This window comes from Clarias gariepinus, chromosome 11 (genome assembly GCF_024256425.1).
Source record: "Clarias gariepinus isolate MV-2021 ecotype Netherlands chromosome 11, CGAR_prim_01v2, whole genome shotgun sequence".
Classification (NCBI taxonomy): Eukaryota; Metazoa; Chordata; class Actinopteri; order Siluriformes; family Clariidae; genus Clarias; species Clarias gariepinus.
In genome coordinates, this window is record NC_071110.1 from 7,137,134 (window position 1) to 7,161,208 (window position 24,075).

General features: G+C 36.2%; 1 protein-coding gene across 2 annotated transcripts in view; it reads right to left on the reverse strand.

Moving 5' to 3' along the window:
* The window catches only part of rxfp2b (relaxin family peptide receptor 2b), a 43,286-nt gene extending 20,781 nt beyond the window's left edge, over positions 1-22,505 (reverse strand). The window contains exons 1-9 of one of the 2 annotated variants that reach the window (XM_053507821.1): positions 22,262-22,505; positions 13,105-13,245; positions 11,050-11,127; positions 10,727-10,832; positions 6,456-6,527; positions 3,142-3,213; positions 2,430-2,501; positions 341-412; positions 14-88 (exon numbers count right to left, since the gene is read on the reverse strand). In XM_053507821.1, coding sequence (XP_053363796.1) covers positions 14-88; positions 341-412; positions 2,430-2,501; positions 3,142-3,213; positions 6,456-6,527; positions 10,727-10,832; positions 11,050-11,127; positions 13,105-13,245; positions 22,262-22,355 — 782 coding nt within the window. In that variant the 5' untranslated portion in view covers positions 22,356-22,505. Of the gene's footprint in view, positions 1-13; positions 89-340; positions 413-2,429; positions 2,502-3,141; positions 3,214-6,455; positions 6,528-10,726; positions 10,833-11,049; positions 11,128-13,104; positions 13,249-22,261 lie in introns of both variants that reach the window. The other variant, XM_053507820.1, reaches the window with a different exon arrangement.
* Between the last annotated feature and the right edge of the window lie 1,570 nt (positions 22,506-24,075).

The window sequence follows — 24,075 nt, forward strand, 5'->3', positions numbered from 1 at the left end:
AGAGCACACTTACAGCCAGTTGAGAAAGGGCATGTGTCTGCAAAGTCTGGGTGAAGGAAGCCATTCAAGCGAGGTGTTCACCATTGACCTGCACACACCAATACACACATGAGTGATCACCCAGATACCATTTCACCTTGCTGCAGTTTTTACCTCTAAATTTTGAGAACATGAATGTAACTTGAGTCTTACTGAGAAACACTTAAGATATCAGATATCAGTGCTGTGTACAGATGGGTTATTTTGGTACGCATCTAATCAATAAACCAGCATTATTCAAAGTAAGCATACTGTAAACATTATTGAAAATCATTAAATTAATAGAAGAAAAGGTACATACAGGAAGAAGAGAGATCTCAGGCCAGTGAATGTGTTCACAGAGATGGTTGTCAGAGGATTGTCATCCAGAATTCTGCAAAAAAGGGACATATAAATAATGTGTATACCACTGACAAAGATGTGAGACCAAGACCATCATTGATACTGAATGGATTTATTGGCTTTCTTGACTAACGTGGGCCAGTGTGTTACAGCTTTTCATCCACCTCTGTAGATCCAACTAGGAACCATGGAAACCAGTGGTGATACCCATTGTATTTATTCCTATTTTCCGATTGTGGTGGGACTGCCGGTCAACAATCACACACTACAGGAAATTTGGGAATAAACCAGAACACACAGGAGAAACCCACCAGGAACATGCACACAGACCCTGAGGTGGGAATCGAACCTGGACCCTGGGGGTGCGATGCGTAAGTGCTAATGACTAAGAGAAGGAGCTACTTTGCTGCCATTACTGCACTGCGGTGCAGTGAATAAAATCATATAGATTATTTTAATATTATAATCAAACATTGAGGAACATAATGTTCACAAGCAGGGTGGGCACAGTGGACATTTGCTAATAAAGCGGCGGTTGAGTTTATTTCCACATCTTGGAAGAGACATAGATGGGGTTTACAGCCACAGACTCTCCAATTAGCTTTGGTCTACAAAAAAACATGGCTCTTTAATGGCTTGATAAGAGTGACTAGACAATCAAACTTAGAACTCAATTGAGAGTAACTTGGCCTGCATGCATTTTGCAAGATGAACAAAATCTTTTACTAAATTTGAACTTACTAAACACGCGAGATCATGATATACAAGTACTGTAGTACTTACAGTATACTCTTTGTCTGCCGAGCATCAACGCCTGGTTTTAGACCACAATAATTCATTAGTATGGTGTAGGGCCCCCTTTTGCGGCCCATACAGCATCAATTCGTCTTGGGAATGACAGAGTCCTGCACAGTAGCCAAAGGGATTTTGAGCTATTCATTTTGCAGAATAGCGGCCAGGTCACTACGTGATGCTGGTGGAGGAAAACTTTTCCTGACTCGCTACTTCAAAACATCTCAACCACTTCAAAGTTTAATAATACTTAGATCTGGTGACTGTGCAGGCCATGGGAGATGTTCAACTTCACTTTCACGTTCATCAAACCACCCTGTTACCAGTTTTGCTGTGTATATTAGTGCATTATTATTCTGATATACAGCACCGCCTTCAGGATACAATGTTTGAACCATTGCGTGCACATGGTCCTCCAGAAGGGTTTGGTAGTTCTTGGCAGTGACACGCCTATCTAGCACAAGTACTGGGCCTAAACAAAGCCATGATATTGCAGCTCAAACCATCTCTGATCATCACTTTGGGGCTTCTCCACATGCTCACTCACACATGTAACTCTCTCTGATGTGGAAAAGACAGTAAAGGTGGACGCATCAGAGAACAATTTATGTTTCACATTGTCCACAGCCCAAGATTTTTGCTGCCGGCACCATTGAAACCGATGTTTGGCATTGGCACGAGTGAGCAAAGGTTTGGCTATAGCAGCCCGGCATCAAGGTACATCAATGTACATTGACCCTGTGGGGCTCCCGATAAACAGTTTTGGTGGAAACAGAAGAGTTGAGGTGCACAACCTGTAACTATACGTAGAGCTATGCATACTAGGTGTTCTAAAATAGTTAATTACATTAACTGTTAGTCGCAGCATGGGTAAAAGTAGGTCAGTACGGTCTGCAGTACTGAAAAAGGAGAGAGCAGCTGCCTGCCAAAACATACATTATAAACCAGTCATAGAAGCACTTTCATCAAGAAAACACACCTAAAAATGTTAAACAATCCTTTGTCTACTTAATAATTGTTTCTCAATTTCTTTTAATATGTCTGTTAATCAAGAGCACTAATTACCGTGGGGAACAAGGAACACATGGTGTTTATGGAACTTTTGCATAAAAGCAATATCACACGAGAGGGAGAGATGTTGTACTGAATATTAGCACGAGTGCAGAAGAGATCTGTGCTGATATTCAGTACAACAGCACAACCTTGATTGTAAACAAGTCTGGGTCTTCTGCATATAAATAGAGGGTTTTACTTACAGCCAGTTGAGTTTGTGAAGATCAGCAAAGACTCCATGTTTTAACAAAGTGATGCAGTTTTGGCTCAAAGACCTGTAATTAAATAGAGATATTGACATACAGCCTCATAAAGAACCAGAGTTGTCTCTTAAAGGGTAGAGGTTTGATAAAGGTTTAGTTCTGATACTAAATATCTATGTGTATAAAAGTTAAAAGTATAAAGTATATGTACTGTATAAAGTTTTTTTTTCGTTATTGCATTTCATCTTTTATGAGAGCTCTCAACTCTGCATCAGTGCCCTGCACACCCAACTTCAGCTTGAACAAATAAGCACTCTAACCCTTTATTCTATATAGAGTTATATAAGTCGAAATAAAATATAATTTCGTGAAGTTTATGTTTTATATCCATGCTGATGAGCCTTTTCTTTTTTATCACTGTGTTATAAACAAAGCAAAACTGGGAAAAACACAAAAATAAATAAATACATGAAAATACGTATATATATATATATATATATATATATATATATATATATATATATAAAAAAGAATTAGTGTATAGGATGATTTAATATAAAATAAAAACCTAACCTAAGTATGAATTAAAAGGGATATATCATTTTAATTGTAATCAAATAATCATATAAATGAGGAACACAAACACACACACTTCACATTGACCTTTCATCAAAAGGAAGCCGTGACATTTCTTAAATCAAAATTTACTTACAGTTTCTGCAATTTGAATAATCCATTAAAAGCCTGATCTGATACAGAGCTTATGCAGTTATCCTGAAGAAATCTGAAACACACAACAACAAAATCCATGGGTATTAGGCATATTTCAAAGGAATCTCTTTTATTATTAATGTTGTAGTAATTACTAGCACATTTGATTGCATTTGATAAACTGGCCATGAGTCCACCACTGAGGACTCACTAGTATGAAATGTAACTAAGGACGGGGTCAGTGGAATTAATGAGACTGAAGAAGGGATCAAAGTTTTAGGAACTTGATTATTTATTTTAATGATCCGTGCAAGTCTGAATTTAATCAGAAATGATGGCACGATAGAACAATAAAAGGCATATTCCTTTGTTTACACAAACATTGCATCATAAGCAGGCAATTGAGTACAGCCCAGTGTGATAAAGTGTTGAACTGTACCACTTAAATACAGTTATTAAAATTAATTTTAAAAATAAAATAAAAAAAATTATACAATCATTAAGTGTGATTTAGTATAATCCTTAAATCTGACCTAACACATCAAATCAAGTATCAAGTCACATTTTGTGTGATTTAAGTGATGCTATTTTCAGATACCTAGTTTAATAAGCTCCATTTTAATACCAGGTTTATTCCCATGTCGTGTCCAGGCTCGGAAAAAAAAAACAATTTAATCGTAATTTTCCTGCTACACCTAAAAATAACTTAATAATAATACAACTTAAATAATAATGGTGTAGGTTTATAGAAAAAAATGGCAGTTTGTCTAATATTGTCTCACATTTTTATGATTACTTAGAGTTATGTACGGTATACAATGTAGTGTGTTCTACAGGTTAATCCTGACAGGTAGTGCCTAGAACAGTGCCTAAGACATACAGGAACAGTCAAATGTTTGGACACATTTGGCACATTGATGTCACATTTGAACAGATGTTCAGGCAATAAGTGAGACCATGCTTGGAATGGCATCAATGTCCACAAATGAAGGGCACAGAAACGCACCCTTGACTGGCTAAAAAGATGGCTACAACAATGGGGATACAGTATGTAGTCGGGTGAAGGATTTGGATTGGACAGTGATGTCTGCCGGAGGACCCCTTGATGTGATAGCTTGTGCTGGAGAATGAATGAAGACACAGCTTCAGGAGATATACTGTATGTAAGTGACACCTCTATTTGTTTTGTACTGTATTTGCAAGGGACAAACATGGTTAGGGACACGTAAGTGCCTGGGGAGCAGACATGATCAGATTCAGATGATCAGTGCGGTTTGACAGGTATGCAGAACACAAGTGAAACTTAGAACATGTTCAAACCCAGGACCCTTGAACTCTTACTGTACAGTAGGTGGCAATGCTATTTAATTATTTAGATAATTAATTATATTTCTATAGCACCTTCATGTGGACACATCTCAAAGTGCTTACTTTAAAAGATAAACATATAATTTACATACAATAAGTAAAATCCTTATTAAACAGGGAGTTTTTAAGCCTGATTTAAAAGCAGACAGAGACAGTGGGAAGCGTAAGCAGTCCGGGAGGGAATTCCACAGACGAGGACCAGTCTCCTATTAAAATACAGGACAGTTTAGTCCTTGGGGGATCAAGGAGCCAACTGTTGTGGGCTCGCCGGTAGTACAGTATCTCTGACAGTCAACTCCTTCAGGGAAGCGCCAAACAAATTTAACATCTTCAGGGTGTCCACTGATGCATTCTCTTCTTCTTGCTCATTTTTTAATTTGTGCTTTACTAGTAAACCAGGACAGCATGAAATTATCTTTTTTTTATCAGGTATTTTATCTTGTAAGTATTAGAGATGGCATATACTTGAGCAAGTTTGTTTATTCCTTAATCAGGTGAAAAACCACATTTGGTAACAGTGTCAGTTCCAGTATCAGTATCTCCAGAAAGAATTGAAAAAGTAACCTTAAGAATTTTAATACGTTTGCACATTTTTACATTTAAGATGCCGGATAATTTTATCCGTGATTTAAATAAAAAATATGTTTTTTTTCTTTCAGGCAAGGAACCATTTATGGTAACTTTACTGACCGTGATTTACAACATAAAAATGACAACAATAATAAAAAAAAAGTTAAACGTCACAAAAGTAAAAAAAAAAAAAAAGTCTTAGAAAAAGTCAAACAGAATATTCCATCTTAAATAAAAACATGGGTTGAAAGGACAGCGTGTTTTGCAGTGTTGGCAGGCTGCCCTGAGATATAATTAGCTTTTTGGAAGCACTAAATTGTTATATCCTGCTTTCATTTATACTGTGTCGTTACACTAGAATATGTTCAATTTTCTGCAAAGTAAAAACTTTAATCTTAGTAGAACTTTACAGTCACCCAAGACTGTTTAGACACTCCCTAACTTTGCCAATGACCCGCATTCCTAAGTAACTGTCCGGTAGGCTTTATTGGGGTGGGGGGTGGGGGGCGGGGTCTCGAATGTCCAGTGAATGGCCATATTATCAAACCAACTTTATCTCAATTCACTGCTGCGTTTAGCTGCTCACTTTTTTTTTTTTTTTACCGTTTTATCTCCGTACTGTATGTCTACATTAGAAACTCATTCACCTTTCCCACTACATTATATACAATGTCAGTTACACAGCTGTTTAGTACCCAGATACTGTGCAAATCTACACACATACTACTGTATATAAAAGAGGGCTAAAATAGAACTAACCACTGTGGCAACAACACAACCAAGACAGAAATTTGATCAAAGCTTGGTAACATGTCATTAACATATTCTGTCAGTAATTGGGAATATGGCCCTTGTTCTTTGTGTTTTCTTTATCTTTGATATCCATCCATCTGGCAACCTCTTTAGTCCAACTAGAGACCATGTATTACAATCGTATTCCTATTTTACGACCACTGTAGGACATTCACAGGCATATTCACACATTCCGGGCAATTTGGGAATGCCAGTTAACCTAATCTGCATGTCTTTGGACTGTGGGAGGAAACATGCAAACTTCACGCACACAGACCCGAGGTGGGAATCGAACCTGGCCCCTGAAGGCCTTAAGCCAAAGTGCCGCCTTTTTACGAATCAGTCAGTTCAGTTACAAGATGAACACAAATTCAACATTTATTTAGTGGTATAAAAAAAAACTTTTTTAAATGTGTATTCTAAACTGAATCCATTTTTTTTGCATTAAAGTAATAGCAATTATTACAGCACAGAATGTCCTAAAACATATAATCCATGCTGATTAAAGATTTTAGTTTTTTTTTTAATCAGACAAAAAGGCAAAACATGAAAAAGGAAAGTTTTAAAAGGCTTGTAGGGACTTACAGTCTTTGAAGTTCTGTGTATCTAATAAAAGCGTTTTCTGGTAATACTTGAATCTCATTGCTTTTTAGAGACCTGTAAAAGAATGGGGAAAAACTGTTAATTTGGCATAAAGATGCATCAGAAAACAACAGGTTGTGTTAATGGTAAAAAAAAACAACAACACATAGTTATTAATCTGGACATTGATTAATAGATGGAAGGTTGACAGGTTAATTATATCCAGTACATTGAGAAAGAGCCGAATGAGACGAATGTAGGCAAATAAAACAAGTTTATAGCAAAATACATACAGTATACTGTATTTACTAAGATGTATTTCTTTAATGGAGCCACATTTATTATTTAGACCAACGGCATAATCAGGACTTAAATTCATGATGCATGGGACAGGATCTAGTGTGGCTCCTGCAGTTTACTGTAGTTTGGGGGAAACCTAATGACTTATTTAAAATCAAATCCATCTGACTGTCTTCTAAATAAATGTTTTTTTTTTTTTTTTTTTTTAAAGACATTAGTCAGGAGAAAATTATATCTTTTACATAATGAAGTCAACATAACCAAGTGTACGTAAGTCAAAAATTATCCACACTAGAATTAATTTTAATGAACCTTACGACACATAATTATGTATGATACATAATTTTTCGACATCATCTCCTGCTTCGTTATCTGATACACTTTATGCATCTGTCAATAACCTTTGTATTCCCTCATTAAAAATGTTTCAGGCTTAGCTAAAAAGGACAGGGAAAAAACTAAATCTTCATCTTTATAGGGCTGATTTTAGGGAGCTAAACAGGTGAAAGTCTGATGGTGCGAGATTAAGACCATAGGGAGGATGCTTTCACACCTCAAAAAAACAGTGTGGACGGAAGTGTGCGGATGTGCGTTGTCATGCAAGGTCATGACGCTAGGTTGTTGATTTGAGGATCCAAGGATCCAGGTTCGAGTCCTGCTCTCAGCGAGTTGCCACACCTAAACTACCCAGCTACTGCATGGTATGCCATCCCAAGCCTGTTTAGAAAAATGGAAGGGTTGCATCAGGAAAAGCATCCGTCCTAAAACCTGTGCCAAGTTGTGTGTGTAGATCGGATTATCTAAGTTGGCGACCTCTTGAGCAGCAGGAAGTAAGTTCTTGGTTGGTGATCGAGGATGTTTTTGTTCCATACTCTGCCATTTACTCTTAGACTCATAGCGATTAATCCATGTCTCGTCCTCGGTAATGACTCTCCTTAAGGAATTTCCACCTTCCTTAGAGTATCCTAGAGTCCAAATTTTGTTTGCAGATATCCAAACGCTAGGTACATCCTTATGTAAAAAAAAAAAAAAACCCTCCTTCTTCTTTCAAATTACAAGAAGAGCATACTGTACATTTGTGCTCGCGCTACAGTTACAAATGAACTGATTTAAGATGTTCACACCTGCACAGCAGTGACTGGGGAGACAGTAGTCTTGAACGCTGATAAGACGGTATAACAGACGTTTTAATATAACCGGAGTGTGAATAATTTTCGACTTATGTATAAAGATTTGATTTCATTTTAATAGAAACCTTTTGAATATTTTATGCACTGTACATTTTCTTTCTCTGTTTTTTAAATTCGAAAACCTTCTTTTTTTTAGGTCCCAGATTTCCAGTGTAGTCTCAGACCTCACATTATGCAGCATTTTATTTTCCTTTAAGACACATGCAAGCACTTAGAGCTGCTTTTATATGTTGAGCTGCAGTATGGTTAACATATTTAGGACAATATTTAGTAACAGTCTGGCCCTAGTGATTTATGTGACATGTCCTGTTTTAAATTTTTTCAATCGTTTCAGTTCACATTCCACGGAAAAGTGGGATGCAGGGAGTCATGCTTGTGTTTATTATGAATGTGATCCTTTTTTTTTTTTTACCTGTTTTGTCTGGGCATTTTTAACAAACACCTCTTTTGGGACTTTTAAGTACAGTACCAGTCAAACGTTTGGATAGACCTTCCAATTCAGTGTTTTTTGTTTAGTGATTTATTTTCGATTTATTATTCATTCTAGAACAATACTGGATTTTTTTCAAAGCTATTAAATAACACATATGGCATTAGGTAACTACATAGCAACACCAACAACAACAACAATAACATCAGCTGTTTTTTTTTTTTTTTTTTAGACATGAAGGTCAGCTGTTCTGGAATAGTTCTTGCAAGAACAGTTTTGACAAGTGAATTTGCAAAACACATCAAGCACCATGATGAAACTGGCTCTCATGAAGACCATCCCAGACCAAAACTTATCTCAGCTGCAGTCGAGAAGTTCATGTAGAGTTACCAGAGTCAGAAATCACCAATTAACAAACAGCACCAGAGATCAGGGCTTTTATGAAGGTTTTACAGAGCATAAGGATCTACACAGTCCCACCTGTGCTCCAGGATACTGGAGAACTTTAATTACTGGTCCATTGAGAACATCCTCACAAGCTATAGTACATCTCGGTGTGATACAGCAACTGCACTGCTCAGGACCGTAAAGGGTGGTTAAAACCAACCAAGCAATCATTGGCACCTAGCTACTCATCTGTCTGCAAAAGGGTGAGAGGCATTATTAACCCTGTCCCAATCATGGACTATCAGGAGCATCACAGCCCACACCATTCTCTGTGATGCATCTCTCTCTCTCTGCATCCTCCTCTCTCACCTCAACTAACTTCATGTCCTCTCTCACTGCATCCATAAATCTCCTCTTTGATCTTCCTCTAGACCTCCTGCCTGGCAGTTCCAACCTCAGCATCCTTCTACCGATATATTCACAATCTCTCCTCTGAACATGTCCAAACCACCTCAATCTGGCCTCTCTGATGTTATCTCCAAAACATCTAACATGGGTTGTCCCTCTCATGAACTCATTCTTGATCCTATCGATCCTTGTCACTCCCAAAGAGAACCTCAACATCTTCATCTCTGCTGCCTCCAACTCTGCCTCTTGTCTTTTCTTTAGGGCCGCTGTCTCTTAGCTGTAGAGCATCGCTGGTCTCACCACTGTCTTGTACACCACATGTTTATCATTGCACTACTGTATGTTCCACCCATATTTATTCAGTGTGAACTGAATAAACATACAAATTCGTATTCTTCAGAACTCAACATATGTGCACACAGTTATGTTATTTGAGCATGTTTTCATCTTGACATGTCTATCCATTGCATAATATACAGTATATATTACCTACTGCACCTTCTGTTTGTTACAGTATAACATATTGTTATTTAATGTAAATAGGCCACTTAGGCAATTCTGGTTAGAAGTGCCTTTCCGGCTAACTGCATTTCATTAGCCCTGTACATGTACGTTGCAAGATGATAATAAAGTTTAACCTAACCTAATATAATATAATATAATATAATATAATATAATATAATATAATATAATATAATATAATATAATATAATATAATATAATATAATATATTTTTTATAGTCAACAGTTATATATTTTAATATCAACAGCTCAAAGGAGATTAATACATATTTGGGAAAAATCATGGAATTAGAAGGTGTGCCCAAACATTCGATTGATCACCTTTCCACTGAGAAGCAATACCTCTTGGCTGCGAGCAAATTAACTATCATGGCCCACAGCTTTTCTCTAATTATAGTACCTAGACTCTCCCTGCTGGTTTAAATAGCTTTTACGTGTTTAATTGTCTATGTTGGTTCTCTCTAATAGCTTATACTATATTGTGTTATTCTGTTAAAATTAATAATTTACATCATTAAAATTATATCCATAATATTTTTTCAAGGAAAATTAAAACCATCTGGGATATGCACACAAGAAGATATAGATACAAGCTTAGAAAATTCTCATATTTTCCTACAGTCTTGTATACCCATTACATGCCACTATCAAAATACAGTTTGCTAAATAATTATGCTATAAAATAGTTACAAAATGCCACCAAATTCATAAACTTTCCCAATATGTAATATCTTTTGACGTGCAAATCAACATGACAATTCAGTTACTAATATGCAAATTAGTCAATTACATCATCTGGCAAATTCTCACTACCATTTGATCATGCATTTCCCCCGTAAATAAGTAACAACACTGTCCTTCTCATTGCAATGCTCATATTTATATCAGACTTAATGCCTTTGGTGAACTAGCTGCCTGAGTGTTTGTCTACAGTTGGGATTAGGCTAAAGTCCTTATCAGCAGTTTTGAAAGTGGCATCATGGCAGCTGCTGTGTGTGCATGCAAGCTGGTGCAAGTTGATAACGGAAAGTACATACAGGGAGGTCACATTGGTGGACACATACGGCACGGAATTTAAACCGATGCGCACACACTGGAGCTCCAGCTCGATGCACTGACAGCGATCTGGATATTGATGAAGAACTGTATATAAAAAAGGAGAGATAGAAAGATATAGAGACAAGGAGAAAGCGAGGGAGGATAAAAAAAAGATAAAGTAATAAACCTTACATAAAAATCCCAAAATTGCATTTTCTGTTTAAGCGCTTTCAAATTGTAATGTTAAGTGACAAACAATGTCGTAAAGGCTTATTCTAAAAGAATGTGCAAAGAATATAAATGAAGTTAGGTGTGCTCTTACAGCAGTCTGTGGTCAGATCACGCTGGGCCGTTATTTGAATGGTCCTGTCGAAAAAATTGGCCCAGCCACTGTTATCTCCTACAGGATACAGAGAGGATTAGTAATTCGGCACATCGTGGTCAAGCTGTTCTTTTGGAAAAGGTCAGACATGCACATCTGTACAAAAACACACTCTAAGACATGCAATATGGTTGTCCTAAGAGTTTTCGCCTAATTAGCAGGAGATCTGAATGATTTTAGTTTCAAGAGCATTAACATATGACCTTGTGTTAAAAAATAATACAATTCTGAGTGTCTATTTGCAGCCTAGTGAGAACGGACACATGGCAGTTAGCGGCTATTCTACTGTAGGCAGTGACTACATTTGTAACATTTTAAGATTCTTTCTTCTGGAAAAGTAGTCCTTTTGTGCAAACTTAGTAAGCTTTTGAGTAGTGCCGTGGGAGACGTGTCCAAGACAGCAACTTTGGTCGTGACATGACAGCATACATTTGTTTCACTGCATCGTAACATATCATGAAATATGTTTGATCAGTTTGAGAAAACATGTTGGCTTCATGTGTCTTGGAGGAAACATCTCATACCCTTTTACGTCTACTGGATGCTACCTATTATGAAAAAAAAAGTGATCAAAAATCGGGAAAAGACCCTAAAAATTAGAGCTTTACAGTATATGATCAATGAGCTTGTGTACAATGGTGAAATTTGTGGGTTTTTTTTAGAGCTTCATGCTCTTAGTAGGGCCACCCTAGATGAACAAATCTGTGGGGAGAGGCTATACAAAGAGTAATTCTAAAAATGTCTATAAAAGATATAAAAAGTACTGGCAGCAGACAAGCACAGTTTTAAATAAACTACAGATTATCAATCAATTAATCAATCAATCAATCAATCAATCAATCAATCAATCAATTACTTGATCATTTTTGAATTATTAATTCAACTCTAATGCTTTTTTGTGGTTATTTAATACTTATTCTTAGACCTTCTTTTTAAAGGAAATTTCACCAAATAAATAGTGATTCCTGTTAATTGATTTTAAATTAAGAACCGCATAGCTTAAAATGTCCAAGCCACGATATGCTTGCCGGTCAGCTCTGACATGATTGCAGACATACATGCACATCATGGTGTCTGAATGTTTTTCCGTGATATGTATATAAGCACTAACTTATTTCCTGAGTTAACTAGAGTACATCAAAGATATTTGCACATTATATAGAATTCCAGGGAAACAGGGTTTCCAAAATGTTTTACAAAAGGATTCCAGCAAGCCATGGAAAGAACTGCCATTTAAGGAATGAGGAGGAAGTTGGGGAACCATGGAAAGAGAAGCCTGGGAAACTTAACGCTGTCTAGGGAAATGTAAGAATACATTAACAAAAACGTAACACTATCAGGTCTGTGTGTATTTCATTTATTTATTATTTGGAGATGGAAAGATTGAACACTGATCATCCATAACATTAACATCATCTTCTGTAGCTATTATCGTGTACGTCCTCTCGTGCCACCAAAACAGCCCGTCCCTGCCAAGGTACAGTATGAGCTCTAATACACTAGCATGAGAGCCTTTAAGCCCTGTCAGTTTGTTTGAAGTTGTTTGTCCAACACATCCCACAGATGATCAGATCGTGATCTGGGGAATTCAGAGGTCTTTAACTTTTTGTTATGTTCCTCGAAACATTGCTGAACAATTCTGCAGTGGGTCAGGACACATTATCCTCCTCATGAGGCTGTTTAGGGAATAACGATGCCATGGAGTGTTGTGTTTCTGTGGGAAGCTGCTCTTCTGTGGAATAAGACCAGATGTGGCTAGCTTTCAAGACCTGTTGTTTTTGACATTTGAATCCAGTCACAATTTGGTCCTTTTCACAGTGTCGATAAGATCCTTACAGTTGCCCCAACTTGCTGCTGCTTCCAACTTTATTACTGTATTTAATACTGTATACCCCACTCTAACATGATAATCAGTGTTATTTACTTCACCTGTAAGTGCTTATAATGTTTTAACCCACCAAGCAGGATGTTCATAACAGTTTTTTATGGACTGACCGCAGTGCTCCTCGTCGGCTCCGTTTGGACAGTCCTCTTGGCCGTTACAATGCAGCACCTGAGGCAGACACACGCTCACATTTCCACATGGGAAGTGGCCAAGGGGGCAGATCTCAGCTGCTAACCACGTGCTACCAAGCCCTGCTGCCAAAAAAACACACAAAAAAACACATACACACCTGCTCATTCACATACACATACAATGTCACTTGAATTTGATAATTTTTACCTACTAAAATCTTGGCTCAATTTTATATAAAATGTTATTTAATCAAGCGCTCATACAGTAGATTCTAAATTTTCATAAAGCTGTAGCTACAAAACAGCTTCAATTCCAGCTTCTTAATCATAAACCTGCCTACATTGAATTTTCCATCATTTCATCAGCACCTCATAATAAGGAGTATAATTTGGAAAGAGAGTATAATCAGTGACGGATCTCATTTCTTTCCTTTTTCCATCTATCTCTAATTATTATGATGCCAATCAATCGTGGACCTAAAGACCTAAGACAATTGATGCAAGAATAAATTGGTAGTTAAAGCTTTCCTATGAGGGCATTCTAGCAGCCCTGTGATGTTTCATGAAAATTAAACAAGGTGTCTGGTTTTAAAATAGATTTAATTGATGCAGTAAAATTAAGTAGGATATTACGTAACAGGCTTTAAACCACCTTTTATTGTCTGGAACTTACAGAGACTGTGGATTTTCTTATGAAGCTGTAATGAGAGAGTCACTACAAAGGCACAGTGAATCATCATTCAGATTTGGAGTTTTATTGGCTTTTTGCTTGTATGTCCTCTGAGCTGCTGGTGTTTTTGGTCAGGAGTGTTTCAAGGTGACTTGTTGAGTAGATGTTTCATATGTTCTCCAAATGTCCGTGTGAGTGTTCTTTGAGTTCTCACAATAAGTAAACATGAATATCCTGGTTTCCAGATGTGTTTTTTTAGGGAAGAACTTCCCTCTGGCTATTGTATCACCTGAATCGTCAAATGAACACCAAATACCTAACTCTTTACCACAGAGCTTTGAATTAGCCCAAGTTTACTTTTCATGCTGTACTAATCTCCTCTAACAGGGCTTTAACTAAATGCTATCATCTAGTTTCCAAAGACCTACTGTAGCCCTAAAGATGTCCTTTCTCTTTTAATAGAAAATACACTTTTTCAACACCACTTCTGCAGTCTTTTACTGGAGTGAAAAAAAAAAGTGCAATTCTATTACACTACATAGCAGGGGAAATGATTCGATCTTGGATGCCTGGTCTTGAACCTTCGTAATCTACTGATGACATGGAGAAAAATGTAAGCAGCCTGATTACTGGGAATTGTCCTGTCTGGTAGGATTTATTTCAGTAGTGCTCTTGAGACGAGCCTTGAATTCACCGCGTCCCCGACCAGGATACAGCACTTACTGAAAATGAACTAAATTATCCATTTATTATTTTAAAGCATGCAAGTCTTTTTCTATTTGTCCTTGCTTGATAAAAAAAAAAAAAAAAACTCCACAAAGATATACCCCGTAGAGAATAAATCAATATTATAAACGTTATATTTATATCTGATGCTTATGTTTAGCAACACTTAATAAAGATACAGTAAACCTACAGTACTTTCAGCTATTTCTATCATGGAGTCGTCAAAGGTGATCATTTGATCCGGAAACAACTTGGCACAGGTTTAACGTCGGATACCCTTCCTGACGCAACTGTGTGTGACCATACCTAACTGACATCTATCCTTTATCCTTTACCCTCTATCTTCTCCTCCGTCTCCCTCACTCTCTCTATCGAGCTATACATGTCGCTCCTGAGCTGCCAGTGAGCCAGACCCCCTCTCCCCACTGGAGGTGTCTGACTCGTAAAAGACGGTCCAGTCCTTGGCTGATGAAGACAGCTGTTCTCTGAGGACTTGTGACTTCAGTTGCTAGAAAGTTTAGGACTGGAGTTTCCTACAGTCTACCTAGCCTTTTATACAAACTTAAATAATTCTTTTGATTGTGTAAAGCTGCCTTGCGACAATGTCAATTGTTAAAAGCGTTATACAAATAAAATAAAATTGAATTGAATTAAAAATTTTTTACAGAGGACCTACCATAAACTATGGCTAAAGCCAAGATGAGAAAATATATAACACATTTCCTAAAATCTTGATAGTATGAATTATAATTTTGTAGCTTAAAATTAATATCCAGCAAAAACAAAGACAAAACAGGGAAAAAAAGGTCATACTGTAATTCTTCCATTTTCACAGAGGTGGAACAGATATGTGAATAATGCTCAAGTAAATCAATGTATTCTGTCCTTTTAGTCTTATGCTTTAGACTGTAAATGGTAGTATATTCCAAAGGTGGCAAAGAATTGTGCGTGCTGCGATTATAATCAAGAATCAATACGAGGGTTAAAAGCAGACATCAGGAACTATTCCTAATTATAATCTCAGGCAAATTGATGTATGAGGAGAATAAAACGCTTCACAATAGTAACAGTAACTGTGTTCGTGTTGGACTACATCACACCAGCTCTCCCTGATTATCTTCCTATAAGAGCACTGACTGCTTTATTTCTTACATATATGATGGCAAAATGACTTAGACAGCAAGTCTAAGTCAGTACGGTCAAATATAAACTACATGGAAGGCAATGCATGTAATAAAACCCTACAAACAGGATACGTGTGGCAAACTGTTTTCTGTCCATTAGTATTGAATTCTCAGTGTTTGATTCAAATTCAGTTTCTATATTCATCCAACAACCTGACATTTACTGCTGTCCTGGTGGCAAATGCCAAGTATTTTCACGCTGAACTAGTCCTGCATCAAATTCTTGGTCAGCACTAAAGTTTCTGGCAGATGTGTAAGACTGCTTAGCTCCGAAATCAAGGAAAGAAAAAAAGGAATGCTAAAACCCAGACTTATTATAATAATAAATGCAAATATGTATTAAATAGCCTTTAATATTTGAAAGGCTAGTAGATGTTTATACCTAAAAATAACCTTATGGATGTTTTGAGTCATAAGTTTTTATTCAATGTATTTCAGTAGATTACTGAAAGTAGTAATCATTATAACAGTATACTACAGTATACACCACTCACTCATTGTCTATACCGCTTTATCCTGTATCCTGGAGCCTATCCTGGGAAAATTTGGGCACGAGGCGAGGTAAACCCTGGACAGGGTGCCAATCCATTGCAGGGCACACACACATATACACATACATTCTCACAGGCTTCACACACTACAGGCAATTTTAGAACTTCAATCAGCCTAATCTGCATGTCTTTGGACCATGGGCGGAAACTGGAGTACCTGGAGCATGGCAAGAACATGCAAACTCCATGCAACCAGACCCAAGACGAGAACAGAACCTTAACCCTGGAGGTGCACGGCGACAGTGCTAACCACTACATTTAAAACACCATGCCTCCCTATACTCTCAATGTTTTATATCATTTTATATTAAGTTACATACTAACTAACTAATTAACTATTATGGATAAAATGAAACAGTCTCACAGAATTGAAAAATTAAAAATCCTCAATGTCAGCTTGAGGAGAATAGACTCTCTCTTATGATTTCTAAACTTCTCGAGTTATCCTTGCCTTTTTGCTTTTGGCTTCCTTAAGGTACTGTGGCTGTAAAACTGCAGTAAGACCATCTGTATAATAAAAACATTGTAAAAAATAAAATTCTTCTTTTTATGCACTTTATGCAATTTCTTAAACTTAAGCACAAGTCTAAAACCACATCTTTGACATAAATCAAAGTTAATTTAAGATTTACAAGTTCAGTTTAAGATTTACACCTGACCCTGGCAGCACATAAGTCTTGCGGACGAGGTCATGGTTTCTAAGTTAAAAAATAAACAGTATTCATGCCTGTTTATTAACAGCACATGGGTCATATTTCAGGCTGTAGTTTACCGCAGGAGCGCAAGAGCCAAACTTTGTGAAAGTCCTAACTGGGGATGAGCGTAAAAATCTGTTTGGCTAAAAACATCTCATGTGATCGTATACATACGTCCCCAGTGTGTTCGTTTAAAATGCATGGGTAAAATATTTGCAGACATTTATAATATTTACAAGATTTTTACTGAACCAGCAAAAGGAAACACATGAATGAACACCCACATACTTAGATTTGTGTGTGTGTGTGTTTGTGTGAGTGTGTGTAAAATGTAAAATGGTATAAAATGAACTCCATGACATTTACAAATGATCATAAAATCAAAGTACTGCTCTCGGTTCATAAAAACAGCTAAGATGAAATAATTAGGAGCTCATTATGGACTGACTTTAATATTTTGTAGTGCATTAGATACTTTCTGACTTTGATGCATAACAATAAAATATGACGTATTTGTGTGTATCATGGGTTTTTATAATTTGTTTATACACAGCCGGGCCCAAAAAACAATGCACATTAGTATTTAGTTGGATTCGCCATGGTATTGCTTTAAAAAACTTATGCAATATGTCACAACATTTGTTTTTAATGTTATCTTGAATTGATGACGGAAAAGGCAAGTCACCTCGTAAAGTATTTTAGAGCACACCCTAAGTGCTTTCAATGGGGTAAAGGTCAGGACTCTGATCCAAAAACTCAATATTTAAGTCTCCTAACAAATTAAAGCCTTTTTTTTGTCTAATTAGTCTTACAAACAAGTGGATTTCTTACGGCCACACAACTGTTTAGTGTCAATCCTATAAGAGGAAATGCTTTCTTTTACTATTACTGCTATAGCTATGAATAACACTGTGTGTTTTTCACAATGCAACTTCAACTGACCATGATACAACTTTCTGACCTCACTTTTTCCATGAGGTTGATGGCCCAGTCTGGCCCCGTACTGCGACTTCCACCAGCATGTTTTACTGTTTCTGCGGTATACGTCTTTATCTGTACTGGTTCCTCTGTATTCCAGTCTAGATCTTTCTTGCAATTATGCTTTTGTGGCTGTTCCTGCACACCTGCAGCCACACTCCTCATCAACGTCAGATTTTAGAGTCTACACTTCTTGTCTGATTATTTTCACCTTCAGGCAGTGTTGAATACTCATTTTTTTTTTTTTTTTTACCAAGCCCATAATTTTTGGCTTATGAGACTTGGTGAAATGTTTGGGATACCTCTGCTGAACAGTGGTGGCCCGGCAATAAGGGGTGCTGGGGCACCGCCCCATTAAAGTTAGGTAGAGAAGAATGCTACATTAACATGTAATTATTTAACATAATAATTATTAATTTTAATAATGAAATATAAAGTCAAATAAAGTCATTTAGTCACAATATTCTGCTGTATTTCTAAATATAATTTATTTACAATGAAAAATTTAATTTTGCAATCATTTGTGTAATAATCAATATTGTTTTTAAATATTTGGACCATTCTCAACTAGTCTTATTAACGGTCAGCAGATTGTTAGTTAATGTATTGAATAGTGATTGACGTGGAAGCCAGCTAAATATGAGAGAAAATTCTATCATTTCTTTGCTAAAATACCCCTTCGCAAGGCGATCGGACGAAGAAAGAAAAAAAGCCAAAGAGCTTGGACTAGATCGACCTGACCTTCTAATTAAGCAGCAGTCAAGTGATCGTGGCCGAGCTTACACTCTGTGCTTTTCCAGCACTTTTTATGGCTATTTACAGGTGATTATTAAAAGCTTAATTTTAATTTTGTTTGCGCCAGCCACCACTGTTGCTAAATACTATTACCATTTAAAAATCTCCCTTATTACCATTTAAGAAATTTCCCTTCTGTTTTTACAGTACTGCATACACTTGGTTTTCTGTCTGAACTTTATCCAGTGTTTTAATTAAAGCACTAAAGCTTATCCTTTGCTTCCTGCGTCTGATTATAAATATTACTTGATCTCTCCAGCAATCCCGTTAGTTGTTTTCTTTGCCTGATGATGATTAAACCAGTAATTTAAATTCTCTTTACCAGAGTAATCTTGTAGAGCAGATCACTTCCATATGCAAAGGACACATCTGCTGACATGTTTCTGACAGTTCGGGTTAAAACAATTATAGGCAGCTGAAACAAATCAGGAATATTAAGCCCTTAAGCCCTATGTCAGTGATTAAAAAAGGTTGAGAATGCCAGCTCTACAGTACACCATTGCCATTCATAAAGATTGACAACCCTTCAGAGCTCAGTTACAGTGCACATGGTTGTACAATACAGTAGCTGTAACTAAAGACTGGTGAAAATAACATCTGACCAAAGTTTGGCCGTAATGGACACAGGGAATTTTCATCAATCATTCGTGTTTTTTTTTTCTTTTTCAGCTGTGATCCAGAATGCCATATCTCCGTGCTTTATAGCACGTAAATCATGTAGAAGAATATGATGTATCAGGTCCTGGATCACTCCTAAATGGCTGATTTTGGCTCCAGGTGTGCCAGTTTCTGTAATTGGATAGATCCTTACACTGGTTTACTAGGTTTCTAGAATTTTAGAACTTTAAAAAAGTTTCTCGATAGAATTTTTAGTAAACGTTCCACTCATAGTAATTTTTAGTTAGAACACTAGAACTATTGTCACCCAGAAGAACCCTTAAAGCCTAAAGTTGTGTAGCTGCCTTGTTATTTCCAAATTTATTTATGTTTTTAACCAGGATGTCCCCCCTTTTTTTTTTAAACATGTAAAAAAATGTCTCTTTTAATTCTTTACATAATGTTCTCTTGCTGGTCAAGAAACCTTGATCATTATCCATCAAGTCTCACTGATGACTGGAGTTTAGAGAACTTTTTTGAAAAAGCAATAAATAAGTGACTCAACAATGGAAAACCAATATATCTTCCACATTTTTGTTGTCGTTTTAAAAAGGGTTCCCCAGTTACAGGTTTAACCCTTCCTGTTGCAACCAGACTTTGGCATGGCACTGTAAGCAGTTGCTGGGTTGTATGGGGTGTAGGGTTAAGGGTCTCGGCGACTCGGTGGTTGCAGGACTTGAATACTCCTGACCCTCTGATCATCAACTTAGGGTCACCACTGCCAGACAACTGACAAAGAGAAATTTAAATGAGCCAGCTAAAGGCAAGAAAATTCTCACTGAGATGACAAAGAAAAACCTTCAGAAGGAATATATCTCAAGATAAGCTTATTTAACACGCAAAACTTTAAGTGGGAAGACATATTGATCAGGAGTACCCATTACTGCATGTAATAGTCTGTGACCTTAAGGACCTTAGCGAGGTACATTATTCTTCAACCACATGTGGATAATCCGGTAATCATGTATTAAACACAATAGATCACACACACACACACACACACACACACACACACACACACACACACACACACAGCATCAGGACTGCAGTAATCATAATCTGACATTTACCTCATCTACTCTAGCTCAGAATTTATTTATTCATCTATTTATTTATTCATTTATTTGCCAGAATTACACATGCACCACTTTTTTTTTTACTTAAAACTGAGGATCATGGTTACTAGAAATCATTTATTTTTCCATAATTTGTCACCAGTGCTATCATGTTACCTTTATATATACAGTATAGTCAAGTTATATCAGAGTAGAATTTCATTGTCCCATTCCTCTATGCTGCTCTAATACATATATATATATATTTAAAATATATTGTTTCCTGATAAACATTGACTCTGGGGTACTAAATGTGAATTAAAAATAAGTGTTTAAATAGCTTTTTACTATGCCAGACCTCACAGTTCATTAATTCACCCACAGCTGAGGATCAAATTTGTGTTTTAAATCAATTAACAACTTACACAAGCACAGCACTAAATGAAAGCTAAGTGGTAGTGGCAATGGCTCAATCGGTATTCTCAAGGAACTTTAAGTGGTGCAGTACTCTATCCAAATCCTTGGAGTGAAAATGAGGTCTTTAGACCATCAGACATTATTTCATGTATCTTTTGGTGACTTCGTATTTTTGGCATCTTAAGACCATTAGACCAATATAAAAAAAAATGATTAGTGACAATTTACCATCCTCTAATCAATTGTTATTATACCTACGACAGACTTACAGCAATAGAGTTAATCTATTATGGTCACTCCTTAAAAAAAATCAACTCAAGCTTTTCGACACCTGGGACATCGCAGTGCTGTCGAACTGTTCTATCAGTCAGGCTGCACTCTATGTTTTCCACTACGTTATTAATGATAAATAAATGAGTTACTGCACCATGCCATGACACAGAGCACATGCGAGCTGACCTGCATCAGCAAGTCAAGCAGAATATTCCAGCAGAATTTTCTTCATAATACCACCCAGATAAAGACCACACTATAGCGCAGGGTTCTGCTTCATTTCCATTCTCGAGTTCTCACAACGCTGAACTTTTAAACCACACACAGAGTGTTTAGATGTGAGCAATAATAATAATAATAATAATAATAAGATTTTAAGTTATGGAAAAAAGTTTTTTTTTTTACTTTAATTAAAGTAAAATCCATTTGAAATCATTTAATAATAATAATAATAATAATAATAATAAACAATTTGTTCTTTCTATATACAGTATCTATCTATCTATCTATCTATTTTTATTTTTTATTTATCTTTTTTTAAATATTAATTTTATTATTATCGGCCAATTTGATCTATCTATCTATCTATCTATCTTTATTTTTTATTTATCTTTTTTTAAATATTAATTTTATTATTATCAGCCAATTTGATCTATCTATCTATCTATCTAGTTGTAATACTTTATCTATGTATATTTATATTTGGTTTATTATATTATTATTATCATTACTATTATTATTATTGACCAGTTTGTTCTATCTATCTATCTATCTATCTATCTATCTATCTATCTATCTGTATTTATTGTCTATATCTATATATTTTGTATTCATCTTCTTTTATTATTATTATATTATTATTAACCAATTAGTTCTATCTATCTATCTATCTATCTATCTACAGTATCTATCTGTTTTATCTATCTTTGTTTAATTTTTCTGTTTTATCTATATTTCTGTTTTTTATATTATTATTATTATTATTATTATTATTAGTTCTAGTAGTAGTAGTAGTAGTATTTGTTTAATTGCTTTTAATTTATCCCTAATAATAAGAAAAGTAATTTTAATTTCAATAAGAAAATTTTAAGTAATTTTCCCTCCTCACCCCCCACCCCAGAGTGCCTGGTCTTACCTCTGATAATAGACATGAACACGAGGAGAGACTGCACCACTGAAATAATATCCAAGCAGAAAGAATAGCCGGCTCGGTGACTGACTGAGCTCATGATGGCTTTGTGCACGGAGCTTCACTCAGACCTTCGCTTCACACACTCCTCCTGCGCGTCTCAGCAAACATCCAAAGTCTTCTCTAAGCTCCATGTCCTGAGCCGGAGGCATCACGAACGGGAGGAAAGTGCTGACACCAGAGCCACCGAAGTGACTGACTGACTCTGAGCACCTCCCGCAGGCTCAGCGCGCGCGCGCGCACACATACATACACACACGCACGCACTCTCTCACGCGCACACATTAGAGTTCTATTCTGGGCGTTACGGTAATAAAGTAACACCGCAAGCGCGCAGGGATGAGAGGAGACATACGGCAATGGTTCACACATGAAAAAAAGAAAAAGAACCTGGATTAAAAAATATATATATATATTTATTTAAAATGAATTATCTTTAAAATAAATTGTAGGAAATATCTAAATAAAACGTTTGAAGTGACAACCCAATCAGCTATGAGATATATAATGATAATTCCAATTATAATAATATTATTTTTTTGTCACACATTTCACATTTTCTTACATTTCTTAGGCATTCCACATTTAAAAACAAACAAACAAGCAAAAAATATATGAAATGTATAACATACCATGGCTGAACGGTGAATTAGTGGTTAGCACTGTCGCCTTACACCTGGAAAATCATCTGTGTTTGATTCCCACCTTGGGGTCTGTGTGCATCGACGTTCCATGTTCTCTCCGTGCTTGCTGAGTTTACTCCGGGTGATCTGGTTTCCTCCCACAGTCTAGAGACATGCAGATTAGGCTGGTTGGTGTTCCTAAAATAGCCCATAATGTGTGAATGTTAATCCTGAATGAAGATCCTACCACGGTTGTGAAAAAAAGGGCATAAATAAAACGGTCACTATTGGCCTCTACAGTTCTTATTTGGACTACAGAGGTTCCTAGATGGATGGATGAATATCATACAAGCCAAATAAAAGAATATCATCTTAGATCCATATTTTGCATTTATTATGTACTTTTATTCCAGTGGGCACAAAGATTTTTTTAGGCATGTGGGATGTTAATATTTTTAGGTCGTTAATAGATTTTGGGAATTTCCCTAATTGTTCTTTAGTTCTAAAGATGTTCTGTAGTCCTGCTTGTGACTGCTGTGATATTACCATGTGGTTGAATTATTGAATCGGATTGGTCAGAATGTGACATTATTTCCATATATGTCCACATGGCTTGGACAATAGATAAGATAAAAAAAAACCAAGATAAGATATGATAATAAAAGATAACTTATAATTATTTTATATAATTTATTATATAATTTTTTTAATCATCACTAATCATTAGTATACCGCCCCAGAACCTGGAACCTGCCCCAGGTCACGAGGCAGGGTACACTCTGGACAGGGTACCAAGCCATTCTAAGGCACACACACTATGCGCAATTTGGTGATACCAATTACCCTAATCTGCATGTCTTTGGACTGTGGGAGAAAACCAGAGCACCCGGAGGAAACCCACCGAGCATGGGGAGGACATGCAAACAGTGGTTTAAAAACATAAATATTGTTATTATTATTATTATTATTATTATTATTATTATTATTGTTGTTATTATTATTATCATCATTATTATTATTTTATATTTATACTTATTTTCTTATACACAGTAACAATAAATATACTGTGACGCTACATGTAATCTAAGACTAAAAATAAAAAGTATAGTTTGAAATTTTTTTTATATTTTTAACTGA